This window comes from Dermacentor albipictus, chromosome 10, assembly GCF_038994185.2.
Source record: "Dermacentor albipictus isolate Rhodes 1998 colony chromosome 10, USDA_Dalb.pri_finalv2, whole genome shotgun sequence".
Taxonomy (NCBI): domain Eukaryota; kingdom Metazoa; phylum Arthropoda; class Arachnida; order Ixodida; family Ixodidae; genus Dermacentor; species Dermacentor albipictus.
The window spans coordinates 5,416,781-5,437,251 of NC_091830.1; the positions used below are offsets into that span (position 1 = coordinate 5,416,781).

General features: G+C 41.5%; 1 protein-coding gene across 2 annotated transcripts in view; it reads right to left on the reverse strand.

The window, feature by feature from the left end:
• The window catches only part of LOC135920270 (uncharacterized), a 52,865-nt gene extending 34,380 nt beyond the window's left edge, over positions 1-18,485 (reverse strand). The window contains exons 1-2 of one of the 2 annotated variants that reach the window (XR_010570206.2): positions 18,234-18,485; positions 13,584-13,674 (exon numbers count right to left, since the gene is read on the reverse strand). Coding sequence is in view for 1 of the 2 variants with exons in the window: in XM_065454436.2 (XP_065310508.1) it covers positions 13,584-13,645 (62 nt within the window). In the remaining variant the exon portion in view is untranslated. The remainder of the gene's footprint in view (positions 1-13,583; positions 13,675-18,233) is intronic. The other variant, XM_065454436.2, reaches the window with a different exon arrangement.
• Between the last annotated feature and the right edge of the window lie 1,986 nt (positions 18,486-20,471).

Consider the following 20,471-nt stretch of genomic DNA (forward strand, 5'->3'; position numbering starts at 1 on the left):
AAACGGCACCTAAGGGCGTCTCGAGGAAAAACAGGACTTCGCAACCAGTATCGTGATCGAGCAGGTGATGACGTGCGAGGCTTGTGCTTTTGCTGTTCGAACAAATTGTGGCCATTTGTGAAGAGGCTCTCGATCACCAGTGGGCGTTCACCAGGTCATGGACAAGGCACATTTGGGGAGAAACCACGGAGACCCACGTGATGGTAGAAACATGTCCTGTAGATATGGCTGGCTTTGCCGCAATGAAAACAGAGGAAGCTGTGGTCAGGAGCATGCCAGACATCACTCTTTCGTAGCCTGGACTCGTTGATGACCGGTGGATTCCGGTGCCTGAACCCACTTCCGCCTGTTTCGCAGTATGCACGACGTTTGAGGTGTTATACAGCGATTGACATCATACGGCTTACGCATGAGTAATCCGAACTTGCTCCTGGTGCTGTGATGCCCCATAGCATTCAGGAACTTGGATGGCTTGCCTGATCTCGTCTCGCACCATCTTTACCAGAGAAAGTCGCATGACCAGGGGCTCAACCAACTGTATTTTTTGGAGCTCTTATGATAGCTCTTATCAGTTCTCTAGGTAACTGATGTTGCTTCCCAGTATCACGTTATGGATGTCACTCGAAAGTGCAGTCACACTTCAGTTGTACTGCCTGGTACATTGTTATCGTGCCTTTTCCACTGCAGTGGCTTCAGAAGAAAGTCCACAAACGTAGTCGGCAGGCTGCGAATAAAGCCGGCAAAGATTTCCTGCTTTACACCTCGCATTAGGTATCGGACTTTTTTGTCTACGGTCATTGAAGCGTCTGCATGCCTGACGAGCAGAGCCATGTCTTCAGTATACATGGTGATGCTCACGTTTTGAACTCTTGACTGGATGGCCAACTTTGTTATCTCTTTTTTGTCTGCGCTACTGTGTGCGGTGATTAACTGCTGGCAAAATTCATCCCACAATGTCAATGTTGGCTTGTGGTTCTCGAATCACGTCTTTACAGAATCCCCAAGAGCGAAGTACACACTATGCAGCTTGCACTCTTGGGACCAACTGTTGAATTAGGTGGCCCTTTCAAAGTGCTCAAGCCAGTCTTTGACGTCTTCAATAGCACCTCAGTGGAACACAATGGGTGTCTGGGGCTGATGCAAAAGGATCTGCATCAGTGCTGTGATCGCAGCAGCAGATGGTTGGTGCATTGTCCTGATAGGATCAGAAAGCAGACCATGCTGCGGGTGGAGCCCCCTGGAGACGACGGCAGGTATGTACGTGCACAGGGGTGAGCTCTGTCAGACTACTCATTAGGCCACAATTCATTATTCATTAGGCCACAATGTTGATGAGTCAATATGTTGCAGAATGGTAGACATGAACGAATACTGACAAATTTTTAAGCAAGGTGAGACCGGGCTAGTTGGTATTCCATGCTGATGTAACCAACACAACAGTAGACATGGGAGACTAGTAAGGCGACAAGGACAAGTGCTGATTTCCAGCTGGCATTTATTACTATAAGACCATGCTTATATAAGCTCGCGCACTTGACCACAATCAGACACAATCGTGCAAGTCAACATTGTCACTATAAACTTTTTAATCCTCATTTCTTCTTTTAACGGGACACAAAAGACTGATAAGAGTTTAGGCTGCTAAACTATTCTTCAAAACTTTATTTCCATTAGTTGAAGAGAACATAAGGGCCAATCTCCCATTTTCTTTTTTAATCTTGTGCCTAAACCCTAGCACCATTACACGAGTGGGCTGTCACGAATTTCAATGTATTCTTATTTGAGCCATTGTGGCTCAGTAGAGCTTCTCAGAACTTTCAAAGTTTAGTCTTTATCTCTTTTAGAATACAGTGTAGACCACCTTTACCAATAAACAGTTACTAAGCCAGAGCAGGCAATGTCCTAATAAATGATGTCACAGAGAGCTGGTACAAAAAGTACAGTGTTGCCACCTGTGTCTTGTTTCTGCATCTTTGCTGGTGCTGTGCAAGTGTAATTTATTTTTCTGCTTAGTATGCCCTTGAAAGATTACTGACACAAATTTGTTTCTCGTTCCTTTCTTTAAGAGACCGCTGCCAACTGTATGATAGCGATATAATGCCTCAATTCCCAAGGACTCGACAAATAATTATTACATAATCCTTCAACATAATGTGTTCAAAAGGCTTGCTGAATACAGCACAAATATAATTGTGAAGCAAGAATCCAGTTACACCACAAAAATTAGCAGCAGTGGTCACATGATGTCAATAACTATTTCCACTGAGGCATTCGTTAAGAAGACTACACCACAATGGCATACTAACTTTCTTATATACATGTTTTTTCTAATAAAAATTACTCAGTGATTTCTTTACTTGTTTTATCAATGCGTTCACATACAACAGAAGCACACCCAAATAGGAGGAGCTTACAGGCGACAGGGGTGTATTCTGCAAGTGTCCACCTAATGGACATGTCCATTTAGTTTGCTGCAGAAGTGCTGATTGGCTGGAGATGCCAGTCTCCTTCTGACACAAACTTCAGCACAGCCAATCAGAACTTGAGTAGCAGACGAAATTGATATGCCCATTAGGTGGTCACTTAGAGAATACCGCCCCAGATGTACAGATGAATTGGCGCAACAAATGGACAATCATGCTTTCATGTTTTGATCCTTCAACATCACTAATCTAACTGAAAATTATGCAAGTCTAATGAGCCCAAACCTTTGTCTTCTTTAAGCAAGAACACCAGTAGCAGTAGCAAAATTTCTCACAGAGTAATTTTGTATGAAGCGGCGAAGGATACATTACTTGTACTAGTTGAAGTGCAGAAATGATAACGTAAAGGGAAATGAAATAGGACAAAAAAACAAGTTGCTGCAGGTGGGAACTGAACTATATTTACATTATGCTTGCAATGTTGTTGCCAATCGAGCTACCATGGTGCCATTTTCTGTTCCACTCTCTTGGGCATCATATGTGTACCAGATACACATATACCCTGGGAGCATTAGCCAGCACCACCACTCGTGGCCATGGCGGCAGATGTAGAACACTACAGGTATCGCAGAGTATGTGAACTTCGGTGTAGGTGGGAATCGAATTCGCACCTTCTGGGTTCTGAATTCCCACCTGTGGCAAGTTGCTTTTTCATTCAATTTCATAATCTCCCTTTACTTTTCTACATTTCAATTCAAAAAAAGGAAAACAAGTTTTTCTCTCATTGCTCTCCTTGGCTTACTGTCTGCTGGCTTCACGTATCATTATGGCCAATAAAAACTAGGGCCATCAGTTTCCCTTCTTCTTGCACAGTGCAATTTTGTAGTTTGTCTGGTTTGTTTATAACTGATCCACAGGTCAAATATGATTTGATTACATTCTGCAGTGTACAAATGATTGGTGTCTCAATACACCCTGCTGCCTGGAGATTACTGTCTTGGTACTTTGTCTCTCTATAACTGTATTTCTCTCTTTAGTTTCTGGTTTATATTTCTTTTCTCCTTCATGTGTGACCCCCCATTCACTTCTGCAAGATCGCATTAATGTAGTCCTGCTGTCACAGTTTGGTTTATGTGTACAAGGTTTTAATGTGAGTGCTAAACTATTTGTCTGGTAATGTCAATGGACTGTATGTATACAAAATGTAGCGAGGGCCAGAGGTCCAAACATCTGCAATGTGCAGTGCATTTTACCTGTCTCACTAATTTTCTAGTGGTGAAATTTTAAAGTTACTTCAAGTGATTGATTAAGCAATAAATTAACTTTTAGTCACACTGATATGAAAACACAACCACAGCCGTATAATGCTATGCCATTGATATTATATTCAGGCTGCTCAGCAGCAATGAGAATTTAAATGACAAAAAAGGAAACAATGAACATAATGAATTCAGTATTGTTAATGATGATCATAACCAATCTTTCATAAGCTTGGTATGAAGCAATTGAGCTGCTAATTGCTACACATACACACTTAACTATCATCATCATAATCGCTCTATCTTAAATCCATTGCAGGACAAACACTTTTCCCAGACATCTGCAGTTAGTGCTTCCTTGCATTAACCCAGCACACTGAAAATTTCATATTCTCATCTATCTAATCCTCTGCTACCTTTGACTGCATTTCCTTCTTTTGGTGGTCTTTATATTACTGATAAGGAAACCAGTTATCTGTTCTATGCATCACGTGACCTGCCCGAACCCCCTCTTGATGTCACAACCTAAACCATAACATCAGCTATTTTTGTTTGAAGCCTATCTTGCCATCTTCTAAGAATGCACCTGCTTAATATTGTTGTTCAATTAATTTTAACCAAAGTAACACAACTTGTCATGCCAATGAGAAGAAAATAAGAATACAGAGTACACCACACGCTGGAGTAGGGAATAATTAGTGTGAAGGTACCAGTGGTGCATGTTCCCACTCTGTTATATAATGGTATTGAAAATGATGAACACCACATTAACATAGTACCCATAGGGCAGGTTGCCAAACCTCTAAATGACAGTATTTTCTTGCCGAGATAAAAAAAAAGCATTTGAATCCCACTTCAATGTAATTGGGGGTGAGGTTAGAACATATAAAATTGGTCTCAGATGATTTGCCATCCGAAGGTAAAATTTGTGGGCTGGAGCAGGCGCCCAGTGCAGGAGGAGTGCCGTCATATAGACCTTTTTTCATGGGTGCCGCCATATTATGTAGGCAGTAGTGCTATCTATGAGTGGTCAGCTTACTGGGTTGGGCAAGCACTCCGTGTTGTACGCCAGGTATAGGCTCGGCGCCAGTTTATAGTGGTTGTTCTTGTGCTTGCCCAGTCTATTCTTCTACGTGGGAAACACTTCTGTGAGATGTACTGAAGTGTTTTAAGCCAGCATGGTCAGAGTTTCTGCTGGCATTGAAGGGGACGGAACACCCAGCACAATGTGCACGTGCATGTTAATATGAGCCTGCAATAAGCCTCGGAGATCAGTTGCGTATTAATGAAAATTTATTTCATGAATGTGGCCTTACTGCAGCATTCTTGCTCATTCTAAGCTGTGGTTTAACAGTAATAAGTTTTTACAAAACATATGATGATCCTAACATCATGGGTACCATCCTCTTGATGAATAAGTTGTGCTCTTTACTCTTACAAGCATTAAAAGAGTTATGGGCTATTCCGTGCGAGACGTGCCACACCCTATGAGCGACCGTCACCGATTCTCTTGGAAAAAAATTGGTCTTGCTGGTGATTGTGTGAATGAGGTTTCACCAACGTATTTTTTAGTTAAAAATATTTGGTGATTAAGCACTCTGAAGTTTCTGCAAAGAAGCAAAGTTGGTTGGAGGTAAATTTTTTGTAATCAAGTGTGAAACGATGTAAAATGACAAATCTATTTTAGAATATTCTACTGGCATGTTTTTTCACGTGATGTCATGGGTGAACACATTTATTAATGTTCACATTTACTTGGCTCAGTTAAAAAGCAAGAAATTGTGCATATTCAAAATCTTTTCGCATAAACATCGTTAGGGTTTCAGCAATAACATTTTATTACTATTTTTTCCCATTGCGACAGTTTATGCTAAAAATAATTCTTGACCATGAAAGTGAGTGCTTTCCCTGAAAGTTACTTTCAAATTTGGGCTATTTGGAAGTACCTTTCAGGGAAAGCACTGAGAGCCTTGGCCAGCTCCAACCTCGAGGATCAGCAATGGCTGATTGCGAGGGCCCAGGACACGGCCCGAGCTCAAGGCATTCTGGAATGAGGACGCCTCTCCAAAGCTGCATTCACCCAATAAAAATGTTTATTCTCTCTCTCTTCCAAATTTGGCACAAAGACATTTTTGGCAATGTTCAAACCTAAATTAAGCATTAAGGCCCTCTAGATAAATATACATGAGATAGCTCATTATATGTGCCAGCCTTGCAGCTTGTGATCAAGAAATTCGTATTCAAGTAAATTTTGTTTGAGGCAAGAAAACATTTACGAAATCCACTACTGATTTCACTGGCAGGCACTCCCTAACTGTGTCTTCACTGCAGAACTAGCATGCGCCACTAGCTATTTTTTTTGGCATGGATATGCACTGTGGCTATTTGCCAAGCGAACGCATGTTGAGCCACTTGACATCAGTTTAAATACATTGTAAAGGATGTATGTTCGTCAGTTCATCCCTTCTAATTTGAAGGCCTCGAGGAAGTCAGGTAGGCCGAACACGGCATTGATGTGAGATCTTTAGTGTAGCTAACTTAGCCTCATTCTGTCCTATGCTGAGGAAGAATAATCAAACGATAATCTCCTGCTCTATACTAAAACAAAAATGGCACTTGATCACACCCATGGACACTCACAGCAGACTACAGCCTGCAAACTGGAAATTTCTTTGTCTTTTATGCTACAGTAGGCACGGAGTGTCGATGATTCAGGGCCTTGCATAAGTAATCTGTTGATCTGTAGTACTTACAAAACAGATCAGCACCGTTCACAATAGCTTATGTCTGATAACTATCCAGTCCTCACGGCGACCTTGAAGCTGTCAGGGTTCACTTTTATCACACAAATGTATTATCGTAAAACGAAGTTACAAGGGCAATAACATTCAAAAAGTGTAACCAGGTAATTCACTGCCACTTTCTGTGCATATAGAAGCTTGCACACATATCTTATGCATAAAAAGTTCACAAGCATGGCAAGAATTCAATTTTCGCCCACTCGTGTTGCAGTGAAGGTACAGTTCAAGAATGACTACTGGTGAGATTGGTTGCAAATTTGAAAAATCCTTCTCTCGCCTGAAATAAAATTTACTCGAACTAAAATTTCTGAATCTCAAGTGAGAAGAGTGGTGCATATAATGAGCTATTTTGCGTACCTTTATTGGGAAGGTTACAACATTTAATTTAGGTCTGAACATCATGAAAATGTGACTTTTTGCCACATTCAGAAGTAATTTTCTAGAAAAGTACTTGATTTTATAGCCAAACATTATTTTTAGCATAACCTATAGCAACGCGATAGCATAGTAAAAAGTTGTGCCTGAAAACTTAATGCTGTCTATGCGAAAAGTTTCTGAAAATGCACAATCCCTTGCATTTTGACTGAGCCAAAATAAAGGTGGAAAATTAATAAATGTGTTCACCTACGATGCCACATGAAAGAACCATGGCAGAAGAATATTCTAAAATAAGATTTTTCATTTTACCTAGTTTGACACTTGATTACGAAATATTTACTTCCAGCCAACTTTTGCTTCATGTAAACTTCAAAGCGTAGTTATGTCACCACGAAATTTTTTCGGAAAGAAAAGAACTTTGGTGAAACCTTATTCACATTATCACCAACAAGCCCAATTTTTTTCAAAAGAATCGGCAATAGTCCCTTTTGCAGTCTAGGACATTTTGGGTGAAATGACCCTTATCTATCGATACATTACATAACTACCTCATTTGTTGGACAAGCTTTCTGCCCACGAATAAGAAAGTTCTAGTTAGTACTAGCAGCATACCCTAAAGTGTGAATCCCACTTTCCGAGTGGTCAAGCAACTGGCTGCAGACTGCGTGCGAAGCAGTGGTAGATGCTGCATTATAGATCTGGTTGTTTTATATAGCACATGGTACAAGCATACGGCATGACCATGCTATGTCTTATTGCGGCAATAGCCAGTTTTTTTTAAATTTCTTTTTATTTATTTATTTCTTGTTAAAGAAGAGGATTTTAAAAAATTTGGGGGGCCTCATTATTTCTGCCACCTACGATGCAACTGACCGTTTGACAGAAATTGTGTCTGACCATTGGACAGAAATTGTGTCGTCACAGATATCTCTCCATTTCTTTTTATGTGATTCCCTTTGAATATTAGTGCTCTGCAGGGTAAAAAGGCAATGCCAAAGCACAAATCTTATATTTATTATTCAAGAAAATAGTGCCTCTTCCTCTTCACAATCACTCTCTCTGTCAGTGCAAAAAATAGACAAAGACGAAAAAGAGAAGACAATCACAGGCGTGTGATCGTCTCTTCCTTTTCATCTTCGTCCAGTTATGCTAAGAGATCAGGAATATATTCCAACTCACCTAGTTCTCGCTACTAGTGCAGTATATGCATCATGCTGGTTTACCAACCAGTGATAGCTGAGCTGAGCAATGCCACTGACCTCATACAGGAGGCTAATGTAGACACCGCATAGACATTTCAAGTCTAGTAGACTCAAAAGGTGTGAGAACAATGTTGGTGGCTGATGCACATGTTTTATAATGATTGGTGCTTAGATATTTCAGGATCGTATTAAGTTGGCTGTACACTAGCACTTTTATGCTTTAGTTGCCACGCAAAGCGATCACACAGTGAGAACATTCTCCAATTCATGCTGGCAATTCTTTTTGTTGAGTGAAAACCGATACAGCCAAATAATTCACAACACAACACACAGTGGCGGATGATGCATGTCGCATGTTTGCGCAGCCAAGAGAAATTTCTGCGCACTGTAGTTACTGTTGCTCCGAAAGGCTACACAGTGGTTCTTCAATGACCTTGTATGAACTGACATCATGCAAATTCTCGGAGAACAAGCTAAAACATCTCAATATCATTCCGCAGCACATCACGGCAACACATTCATGCCACACCCCACCGGCTAACATAAGCCAGAGAGGAGGAAAGGCTTGCCGCACACCCTTTTCTCCTTGTCATATCAAAAGGTCTATACTCGTTTTCTCACAATATGCCCTCCTACTCAAAACACCAACCACCCTGCCGCCATCCAAAAGGAGTGAAAAAGGCAGCAAAATGTTGACCACTGAATAGCCATGAAGTCTCAAGATTGATTTGGCGGCACTTTAGGAATGTGTGTGAGGAGTGGTGGCGTGGGTGGGGAGGGGGGGGGAAGCGGTTATGCCGCTTAATTTCAAGGGGGGGGGGCACCCCTCCTGGGTATGTGCCTGGCTTGTGGCATGCCTACACCTATTCATACTTTTCAAGTGTTGCATTTTGCCTGCGCCGTTGAAGTAAAGCTGCACAATTTCAGAGCTTCTTATGCCCATCGTGAGCTGGTCCACAGTAGTGTCGGCGAATTAAACAGATATATTATAAAAACGAATACTGTAACATGTGCTTCGAACAGAAGTAGCTGGCTGAGTTTCTTAGCGCGCTTCGCATCATTATAAACACCCATGTGCAGAAAGTAGTTTTCCAAGTGTGAGGTGGTGACAAGCCAACATCCTTTTGTTGGGAAACTACACCCAACATCAGGACCTTGCATTCTTATGCTTAAAAGTTTGCTCACAAGGCCTCGTCGAAAATTTCTGTTGTTGTGTGTGAAAGTTGTAAAGCTCCATCTAGAGAATTTTACGACGAACACTATTCAACTTGGTCCATTACTGAAAAATATAGAAGTTGCAATGCCTCATAGCCATGCTGGCAGGAAGTAAACTTCTTTGTCCGCATTGAAATTCTCTTCCTTTGGCTCAAATAGTGTTTGCAAATGGAATTCCTTCTGTGCCTTCTCCCATACCAGAGACAAAAGACCTGTATATATTATGGATTCCACCTCCTTTTTCTTGCTGCGCGCCACCCTTCCAGGCAGTTTTGCATGTTCTGCATTACATTATTCACTAATGTCACATGCCACAATTGGCGATATTGCAGGCAGTGCATCTGACATGGAGGCATTTATTTGTGTTAGCTTGATTACTGGGCAGAAAGCAGAACTACCTTGAGAGGAGGAGCACAAGGGCTTTTGTTTAAAGTTTCCGCTGTTGTATGCAATATATCAAACTGCTGCATGATGCAACAAGAATTTGGAGGAGGCTTAAACTTCGCTTTTAAGAGTGGAACACGATAGTGTTCAAAAATCCCTGACCACTTCTCGCGCTTCCCGGCAACAGTAGCATATGTAACCGTAATGTTTACTTGGAAACGCTTGTGGTGAACGCTATGCCCAAAGGCGAGCTTTCTGGTTGAAATGGGGCCTCTTGCATGGGCCAGGCTGTGGCAGAGGTGAGCGCCATCTGGAAGTGTTTCAAGGAAGCGGTTGTGCCGCTCCGTGGACTGAGATATTTATGCGTCAGCGTGCGTAAATGGCAGACACCGTCTCCGGTCTGTGCATTATAGAAAAGCTGGAAAAAGGGGGTTTGTTTGAGTTTTCGTGAACTATATTTTCTCGTATATTCAAATTACACTCCAAGAGCTATCATTTCTGTAGGCTGTGTAAGTCGTAGTTCATGATTTTTCCACGTATTGTAGCTTGAGAAATTAAATTAGTTCAGTTAATTTCTTGCGTCACATGAATGACCTGGGTATGTGAGGTTCGAAAATCTTTCTGCCAAAGCAACATACGACGTCGAACACTGGACGCAGACATGGGACGCTAGACGTCGGCGACACCGGATTTTCCGCGACTCGGGCTCCTTAACACTATCGCATTAAAATTGTAAGTGTATGGTCTGTGCAACGCACTTGACTATTTGCAATTCTCAAGCCTGGTGAGGGGATTTGTGAATGTCCCGTTCCAATTTATAAGAAGTGCTTAAAGAACTGAAGCCTCTTACTGGAACCACTGTTTCAGCAAATCACTTTGCCGAAACATTCGCTCTAGCTGGAGGCTTCCCTTTTTCGACCATTGCTTATTATTTCAAGCCTCTATCTGCTTCTGAACCATCTGTATCATTTTCATTCCAATTTAGAAGCGCGAAACTGGCATGTCACAAAATTGCGACAACTGCCTCGAAGAGGGTAAGGGTTATCTAATGCATGCATAAAACAAATAGTGCAATAATAAGTCAGGCAAGGAGAGAAGTGCGTGAGCACAGAAGAAGCAGGACAATCATGTGCGGAGTACAAAGCATTACAAGAAATCTGCATGCAATGCGAGAATTCTTATGCTACGCAAGGCAACTGTATGAAATTGCTCATTTTGAAAACCCTTAATATTTTATATAAAATTTTTTATTCAAACAAGGAAAACAAATGAACAATAATATATCTGCACCTTTGCATAACTGAAAGTTCTAATACTTGCAGCAAAAGATCAGAAATGCACATATATGTATTTGCATATCTTATATGATGTATATTTTAGTAATTTGATGTTAGAATGCATAAAATGTTCACATCATGCTGTAACAAGGTGAGGACGTAGCACCTTTTCAGGCATTTCTCAGTTTATGCTTATAATGAGGTGAACGAGACCTTTTTTCTTGTGTTTACCCAGTCTGTGTGCTTGTGTGAGTTGCAAGAGAGACATCTAGGCACTTTCGCTTCAGGAAATTCACGTTTCCTTAAGTACTATGGAGATGAAACACACACTTTGCTCTGTTTGTCCCTAGCTGAGATGCATTATGCAACAGCGGATAAATACTCAGGAATGAGCTCTCTCTCCATTCATGTTTCATGGCGTCGCACCAAAGCTCTGCGTTTATGACTGCAAGGCTCTCGGCTCAAATTGTGTGTTGAATAGTTTTGTTTTTCCTCATTTTTTTAAATAGCTATTTCTGCATCATTATATCATTTCCCCCTTTGGCTTCTGCTGCAGATATTTTTTTTCCTATGCTTAACCACAAGGCCTGACACAGAGAGTCCCTGCAAAGGAGAGTGAAGCAACTCAGCATGGTGGGAAAGGTGGGTCTTAGGTAGATGCTGTTTCAGTGGCTACAGACCAATGAATAATGGTACGTTGTTACCATGATTTTGTTTTATTGCAAAGTATTCATTTGATGGTTATAGTGAAGTTCATGTTCATGGCTGTGCAAAGCATACGCAGAGCAGCATGCGGCCTGTATTGTCCAGATCACCTCCCATCACTGGCGACTCTAGCACTGGCAGAGCCACCTAAGGCACTCTGCAAAATGACAAACCTTATGTTACAAGCACCTCAGTGACACGGGCCACCACTGATGACAAACAACTGCCATTTTACCATTACAGACTCTGTATCGCCTGCCATGATACTGTTTGGATGAAGTTTAAATGGTGGTTAAATGGAGCAAAGCGTGTCGTCCTCCATAGTACCTAGGCAAATGCACATTCGAAGAAAGCAGCAAAAAGTCCCCAGATCTCTCTCTGGAGACTTTCTGGCTTTGGCAAATATGAAAACAAGCTCTCGTATAAGATAGTACAGCGCTAACAAGATGCACCCATACAAACAAAATATGCCTGCTCTTTTGCACTCACCTGCAGAGAATATTAGGTAAAAGACTTTATGAGCACTCATCACATACACAGCACATAAGCGAATATTTGAGTCACTGTGGTCATATAAAAACATCTGCCGAAACTTGTGATTACCCTATACATTTTTAAAAAATTCACACCTGAAGAAAAGTGTACATCCACATATTTTAAACCCTTCGCGGCCATAAGGATTTACCCCCTTCCAGTCATTATGGCCAGGAACTATTTCACATGCTTTGAATGCATTGCACAGAGCTCTCAAGTGAATAAACACATAGTAGAAGATAATGATCAATGTCCGGGCAAGGGAACAAGAGTTCAGGATCGCCAGTCAGCCTCTAGAGTCTGTGAAGGAGTACGTTTACCTAGGTCCATTAATCACAAGGAACGCCGATAATGAAAAGGAAATTCATAGAAGAATAAAAATGGGTTGGATCGCATACAGCAGACATCGTCACCTCCTAACTGGAAGCTTACCATTATTATTGAAAAGAAAGGTGTACAATCAATGTATTTTACCGGTGCTGGCATATGGGGGCAGAGACTTGGGGACTGACAAAGAAGCTTGAGAACAAGTTAAGGACCGCGTTAAGAGTGATGAAACGAAGAATGCTAGGCATAACATTAAGAGAAAGAAAGAGAGCGGTTTGGATCAGAGAGCAAACGGGTATAGCCGATATTCTAATTGACATTAAGAGAAAAAAATGGAGCTGGGCAGGTCGTGTAATGCGCAGGTTAGACAACTGTTGGACCATTAGGGTTACAGAATGGGTACCAAGAGAAGGGAAGTGCAGTCGAGGATGGCAGAAGACTAGGTGATGCAATGAAATTAGGAAATTTGTGGGCGCTAGTTGGAATAGGTAGACGCAGGACAGGGGTATTTCGAAATCGCAGGGAAAGGCCTTCGTCCTACAGTGGAGATAAAATAGGCTGATACCGATGATGAGGAGGAGGACAATTATTTAGGAAAATATTTGTTTTTCCTAAGGCCTTCTACAATATACATACAGTCTCCAGCTAGCATACTGTAGTGAGTCATCACCACATGAAATATTTTCCTTAAGTTCCTCGCCATCATTTCTTCAGGGCTCTCATCTGAAAAAATTTGCTGGCTGGCCAAAGGCGAAATATATTCTTTGTCAGAACTAAAATTGTCTTCCGATTCACTAAGATTATGCAAGTACTTTCCATTAAAAGCATGGTTAAAAAAAGTGTTGCTATCCTCAATGTTCTGCTGCACAAAAAGTGCTGTCCTCACATTCAGATGCTGCAAAACGCAATTACCAATCGCTGGAAAAGTTTCCAAAATCTACCACAATGCTCACACAAAAAAAGAACTAGTGCACGCAAGCATGTGCTCATCATGCTGTGATGCCTGGCCGCAAAGAATTAGAACAGATGTTTGTTGCACTATACTTCCAAGAAACAACAAAATATATAAGGTACTTACGATACAAGTGGAATGTCCCAGGCCATCACCAAGTTCTCATTATTGCTTGAAGGTTCATCCATGGATACCGTGAACAGATCGGCACAAGTCACTGTGAAAAAAGCAGTAAAGTAAATGTGCGTTTTGTGATGCTGTCTGGCCACCCAAAGCATAATTTAGTTCACTGCAAGTAACTGGCCAAATTAAGAAACAGATACCACTGGAAGTTTTCTCTTTTAAAGGAGTACTGACACATATTTTTGTCTTGTTTTTATTGCTTTATCGGATAGCCGTCAAGACAGTAATTACTATGGAACCTGAATTCTCCGAAAGCGCAACAAATTATGATACCTTTTAATGGGACCATTTCAAAATGCGCACCAAGAGCAGCACAACTTCCAATGCAAATACAGTAAAAGTTACCAAAACATGATGGTTAAGCCTGTGTCTCCTTTAAAATGCTATGTAGTTCTTCTTTACTGATAAACAATTAACCAGACCCAAACATACATTGTCAAAACCAGACATCATGATGAACTGAATGGGAAACTTCAGGCCAATGCCGCTAACCATTCTTCATTTTACTGCAACAGCAGTTAAATACTGTGTCTGCCTGTCCATCTTTTCCATTATGCCTTTGTCATCACTGTCACCATTAAGTTGTCGTCAGGCCAACTGCTTATCGTCAGCTGCACTCTTGCCATTTGGCGAAGAAAAAAAAAACTGCCTGAACTCAACACTACAAATCAAATTCATGCCCATGTGGCAATCTGGAGTTGGGAGCTCAATGTGAACAGGGCGGCACTGCTAAAATGTGGATTCTGCTACAACAGCAGACCTTGTTTTATTTGTGTTTAACAAGCAAAATTGTGCACCATAAATCCAGCACGGAGTTTCACGAACACTCGCAAGCGCCAACCTTTACTGAAAAGTTTAATAACATTGTTATTGAGGCATTTTAGTGAATTCAGATAAAAGACGAGTCCTTGGTTATAAACAAGAACTACCCAAAATATTAAAAACAATATCAATTGATACATCCATGCAGAGAGAGAAAGAGAGAGATGTAGTCCTCTGCATCAGTGCAGACGGTAACAGTGTTGAATTAAAACATGGACATCACAGAAAACAATTTACGTCAGAACCATGTGACAAAGATTTATAGATAAACACATAATAAATATGACAAAACAACTACTCACGTTCCTGCATCCTGGCTGGGCCTTCTATTGTACACCAGACAACCATTAAATACAGCTAAATTTTATTGTTTATGAGGCTGTGAAGAGGCACTTTCACAGAAGCCTGGGGTTCATTGCTGTAACTTACAAATTTACTGTTACAGGTAATAGGGTGCATCTTTCCACTTGATTCAAACAATGCTAGTCGTAATCTATGCTCTGATATCATCATCCATATTTTTTAGCACACAGCTCTCACCAAAAGCTTTCATTTTTAAATATTAACGATAGTTTGGCCATATGCATCAGAAATGTCACACCACAGGTTGCACCACTTTTCATTGCTACTCAAAACAGAGCATGTGCATGTGTCCACATGAAATGTTTAATCTTCCTCGGGTCTTTTGCAACTTCACTCTTTCATCCTGTTGTTGTGGATGTTTCAAAACATTCCTATTAAGTTTGTGAGGAAGCATTCGGTTATTATTGCTTCGCAGAGTTCTTCAAAGGCAACCAGTGTTTGGAATAACAATAAACTTTTGCTGAAATGCGTTGTGCATGGTACAAGTACAAGCTATTTGAAGCGTAAATCATGTTGGTGTCGTGACTGATAGGTCAAGGTATATTCCCAGCTAGAGGGCCGAAGTTGAAATCCTGTGGGCATTGTAGAATATGATTTCTTTATGTGTTGAACAACCGATTGGTTGTCTTAGGTGGTCATGTGACTAGCATGCCATTAACAATGCCTGATTTACTCGAGATAAAGTTACAAGCACAATCAGAAGCCCTATAACACTACCTCTATGTCTGTGGAGATGAAGCCACATAAAAAAAATATTTGGCTTTCAGTTCAACTTCAACAGGAGGTCAAGATCTCGCACACTTGTGTTTGCACAGTGTGTTTGCGTGCAACCTTACAATTAAAATGAAGCGAACATTGCATGCCTAAATGGACACTAAAGGAAGATATTAATTGGAGCTGGATAGAGGGATTAGGCATCTGTAATGAATTCGTCATTTATAGCGAGAATAGAGCTTTTGTAAGCAAGATGATGACAAATATGGCAAAAAATCAGCAACAAATGACAAAACAAAAATCACAGTAGTGCCACCTATTTTGTGATATCAGCACTGTTTGATTCAGAATGAGCTGCAGAGAGGGACGTCACATGGAATGGTGACAACTTGTCCATTTTGATACAAACAATTGAAATAAAGGAGCAGCAACGAGGCTTTACATGGTCATTTGCTATGCAACAAAATCATATATTCACACAGAAAAAATAATGATAGACAAATAATCTATGAATCAAGCTGCTTATTATTTTCCTTTGGTGTCTCTTTAAGCAGAATGCTATAACGAACAGCTCAGAAATGCAACAGCTCATTTGACACCACCGACATCATTTAGAAAACCTACACATTTAGGTATAACCGAAGACACAGTTGTGCATGCAGCAACCAAGTAGCACCATTCTAGTGTGACTTGGTCTGCATTAGGGCATCACAGCAGACATACAGAGAAAAACAGCCGTACGAATGAAGAATCACATCTGATTATGATACTGTATTGAGGTAAGTATGTGGTAGAGTTCGACACAGGCCTAACAATATAGGAAACAGGTAGCCAGTGGCACACTAGAGCAAATTTGTTCCATGGAATGGGGAACATGGACAAAGACAACACTGAATTCAAGTAGTGAGAAGATACCAAAAATTTCTGGATAGAGCAAGTCTTTAATCTCTCTGTCCTGTAGTCAATGAAATTAAGCTAAGATTATCATGGTGACTTCTGTCCAGGGGCGTGCATATTTTGCTTAAAATCTCCTGAAAAAAGTTTTTTGCTTACAATTGCAGTGTACTGTTCTTGCTTAAGTTTCACATAAAGACCACATTTTGAGGTCTATGCCATTCAGTGTAACACTTGGCAATTACCAAGTTAACAGGGAAAAAATGCAAGTTGCCTTGGTTTATGGGGATGCAAGCTGCTGCGAAGGCCGCACTAACTTGTGTCACTGTCTTTCGGCAGCTACAGTAAGCAGCAATTGAGGGAGGGTTGCCACGTGCTGCCAACTACCCAGAAACATGCCGCAACCTCCTCTGAATGGGTGCTTTCTGCAGCTATCAGCAGGCATCGACACAAGTTTATGCTAGGACCGTCTCAGCAGCAGCTTGCATCCCCATAAAGGAAGGAAACATTGTGATTTGTTTGCTTAACGACCAGGCGAGTGATTGTGCCAAGTGTCACAGTGGATGAAATAGGCCAGTATAGTAGGTAGCACAATATCTTTTTTTTTTTAAGACTTTAAGCAGCATATGCACATCCCTGTACGTAGATGTCAAAACTAAATTCAGGCTAGATTTAGAGCAAGAGATACTGCTTGTAATCCCCAACTTAAATTTGGGCAGCTATGGTGCAATTACTATCGCAATACTAAATGCGGAGGTTTATGGCCGATACTGTTAGCAGCTGGGATGGATAATGATTACTACACATTCAATGAAAAGCAGTAGTAGAACAAGTAATGTCGCTGGAGCCAAGTTTAAACAAGAGGACCTGTCATCGTCAGGGCTGCCCTGACTGTGGCAAGTCCCCTAGCTGAAAAGATGGCACCAGCGACATTACTTGTTCTACCTCTGCCTGTAACTTCAAGCTTCTGTGTTTGGATTCTATTAAAAGTTACCTGTCACTACACATTGCCAATGTGACAGAAGCTTTGTCATTTGCACACATTCATTCCTGACAGACGTTGCGTAAATTTTAAGTACATGTTACGCGGAAGTTACGTGCATGTTGCTGCATAATGAAAATTAAGGTCGCTACAGTATAGAGCCTGAGACGCTGTCAGCTGTAAGCGTGCAAGATGGCGCCACTGCGAGCCAGACGAGTTGCCATTGGCCGGCAATCCACGTGCCGACTTCCGGTTGAGAAGGTAGCAACACAAACGCATGGTCGACATTCGACATCACAGCGACTACTTCTTGCACGCCATGCATCACGCGAAAGAAAGTATCAATCGCAATATAAACAACAAAAGGAGGGGCAGCTCCATGCACTGCGCGGTCAAACAAAAGAGTACAGAATTTAAATATTTCATATTACCAAATGAAACTAATGTGCGCAAGGCAGACGCTATGACTAATCTGAACCACAAATTGCTACTGCGTCTCTATACTATACCACCAACACAGACATGCGCGGCCAACAAGTTGCAGAAGTACGGATAATCCCTAGTGGCTGATCTACACAGTACACTCGTAACGGCTGACCACTGTACAAAACAAGATCGATCTGCCTAATCCCGCCCTTTCGCCATACTAAACGGCGCCTGACATTCAAATATCAGTAGAACCGAATTACATGCAATCCCGCGCAGAAATAAACACAATTCTTGTGTTTCGTTTTGGTCGAGCCAGCTTCAAAAGCACCAAAACGCTGTGTTAAACGGTAAATGTTAGCAGCATTTGGGAGTGCGTATAATCGACTCACGATTTCACGATGATGTTCCCGACAAGAATATAAACCAAAGGTGAAGTAGCGGACAGCAAGAAGGGACGCAAATTAACGACGGATACATCTACAGCGTCAGGGAACGGTAAAAAAACCGAGCTAAGCCTTGTTGGCAACAGAGTATACGCTAGGTGTCGCACCCGATGCGGCGCTTGTGTTTTCGCGATTTGTCGCCTGTTAGGGTTAGCAGTGGTTTTAAAATTTGCGGGCCATTGGCGTCAGCCGATTTGCTGAAATGTACTGTAATACATGCAAACTTTATTTGGCCTTACATAATTAGGTTAATATTAACAAGGCTCGCTCGCTAATTTCTTGTTTTTTATCCCATCAACAAAGAAACCGAAAGCGGAAACAACAAACGGTACCGGAACTTGTGTTGATCCCGCAGCGGTAGATATCAATATCAAATCAAGCCATCTTGTGGAGCTGCAAATATTACAACCATGCAGCCAAAAAAGTAAAACCATTTGTTCATAGTTAAGTGCCACCTTCACATAAATTTATTGTAATATCGGAAGTGTGCCCATAGGACTGATCAAAACACTCCCACGAAGTAATAAATTATGCAATGTAGTTTACAAACAGATACGTTTCATTTTAGGTCATAAAGCTGATTTCACACGCACTATTTGCTTTAAGACCATGCAGTCATTTAGATTCTGTCAATAAGGGTTATTAAAATTTGTAAGCTTTTCGGAAATATTTCCTTTGCGCTTTTATATGTGTGCATTAAATTACATTATTAAACTGCGAATTCATGCAAAAGAAATGTTTTGCAAGTTTTCTTAAGCGGATAATTTTTATAATAGATTATGTCCAAAACTCGACATATATGATGTATTCCTAGCTCCTAAAACCCATTCCGTCGCATTCAACCAGCAAAAGCATAACCTTTAATATCCACATTGTAAATTCAGGGGCACTACTGTATGATGCGTGGATTTGGACACCACCTATAACGCAACTCCACTGTGATCGATAAGTTTGGCGGAAGCCAGCAGAAGTTCGGCAACAATGTTCCGCGATCATTGTTGCTCGTTTTTTAAGACTCCAATGTGACGCCCAACGGCCCAAGCCGTTCAAACGGGCTCACCTCTTATGGTGCGCACATCGGAGACGGTGATCGCGAATTATGCGGCCGGACTTGCCGTGAGCATGTTCGTTGATGGTTACAGAAAGATGAGCTACAGCCGCTGAGGGGAGCAGCTTTTTGCTGTCACCTTGTGTGTGCCTTGTTGCGCTGAGGTAGGCATGGGCCGGGTTCCGTTTTTGTATCTTGTTTGCCGTGTACAGATAAACTGAAAGTTATTCAAGCACCCAGTTTGGGGGATATATGGCTGAGTGCCGTTGGAGGTTGTGTCACGATGTGGCCGCGCAACGATTCAAACTTTGTTTTTGCGCGCTTGGTGCTAAATGAGCCAGATATATTCGCACATATTTACCGATAATATCGTTCATCAGATAATATCACTTACGAAGAAGTTCTTGAAGTTAAATTCTGTAGCTTATGAAGCTGAGGAGTTCAGCAGCGTCGCACTATACGGATTCAAAGTTCGTTTGATGCGCATAGATGCCGATTAAGAGACTTGGGTGGGCTAGTTGGTTGCTGGCTTGATGGAACGTGGTTATAACGGCGCGTTTTGAGGACAGTACGCAGGCGACTATCCTTTGTGCATTATTTCTATGTCCTGTCCTCAAAACGCGTCGTGATAACCATGTTCCATTGATGCCGGTCTATGCATGTAGTGTTAACTATAGCAGATGTTTATGTGGCCAACAAAGGAAAACAAGAAGCGAAATGAAGGGCTTGAAAACTTTAACATATATGCAGCATATACTATCGGCGTCAAATGAAACCCTGAATAGCAGAGCGCGTGCGCGAAGCATATATGATGGTAGTGCGCGCTGTCCAGTCATCATCACTAACAGGCGTGCGCATGCGGTTGGACATCGGGTTGGACAGCGATTTCTGTTTGTTCGGGTTCTCTAATTGAAATCGAAAAAAGTATAAGAAAACAGAGGCAGGACGCCGAGGATATTATCGCACAGTGCGGCGAAATCGCAAGGTTAATCTAAATTGATCGCGAAGCCTTCGGGCGAAAAGTGGTCCAGAACCAAGTGTCACCGACATCGACAAGGACGTTTGTGGGAGAAGCTATTGAAGCGCGACTAGGGTAGGAGGGAACAAGCATTCAGAAAGGAAAATCTGTCTTTTAT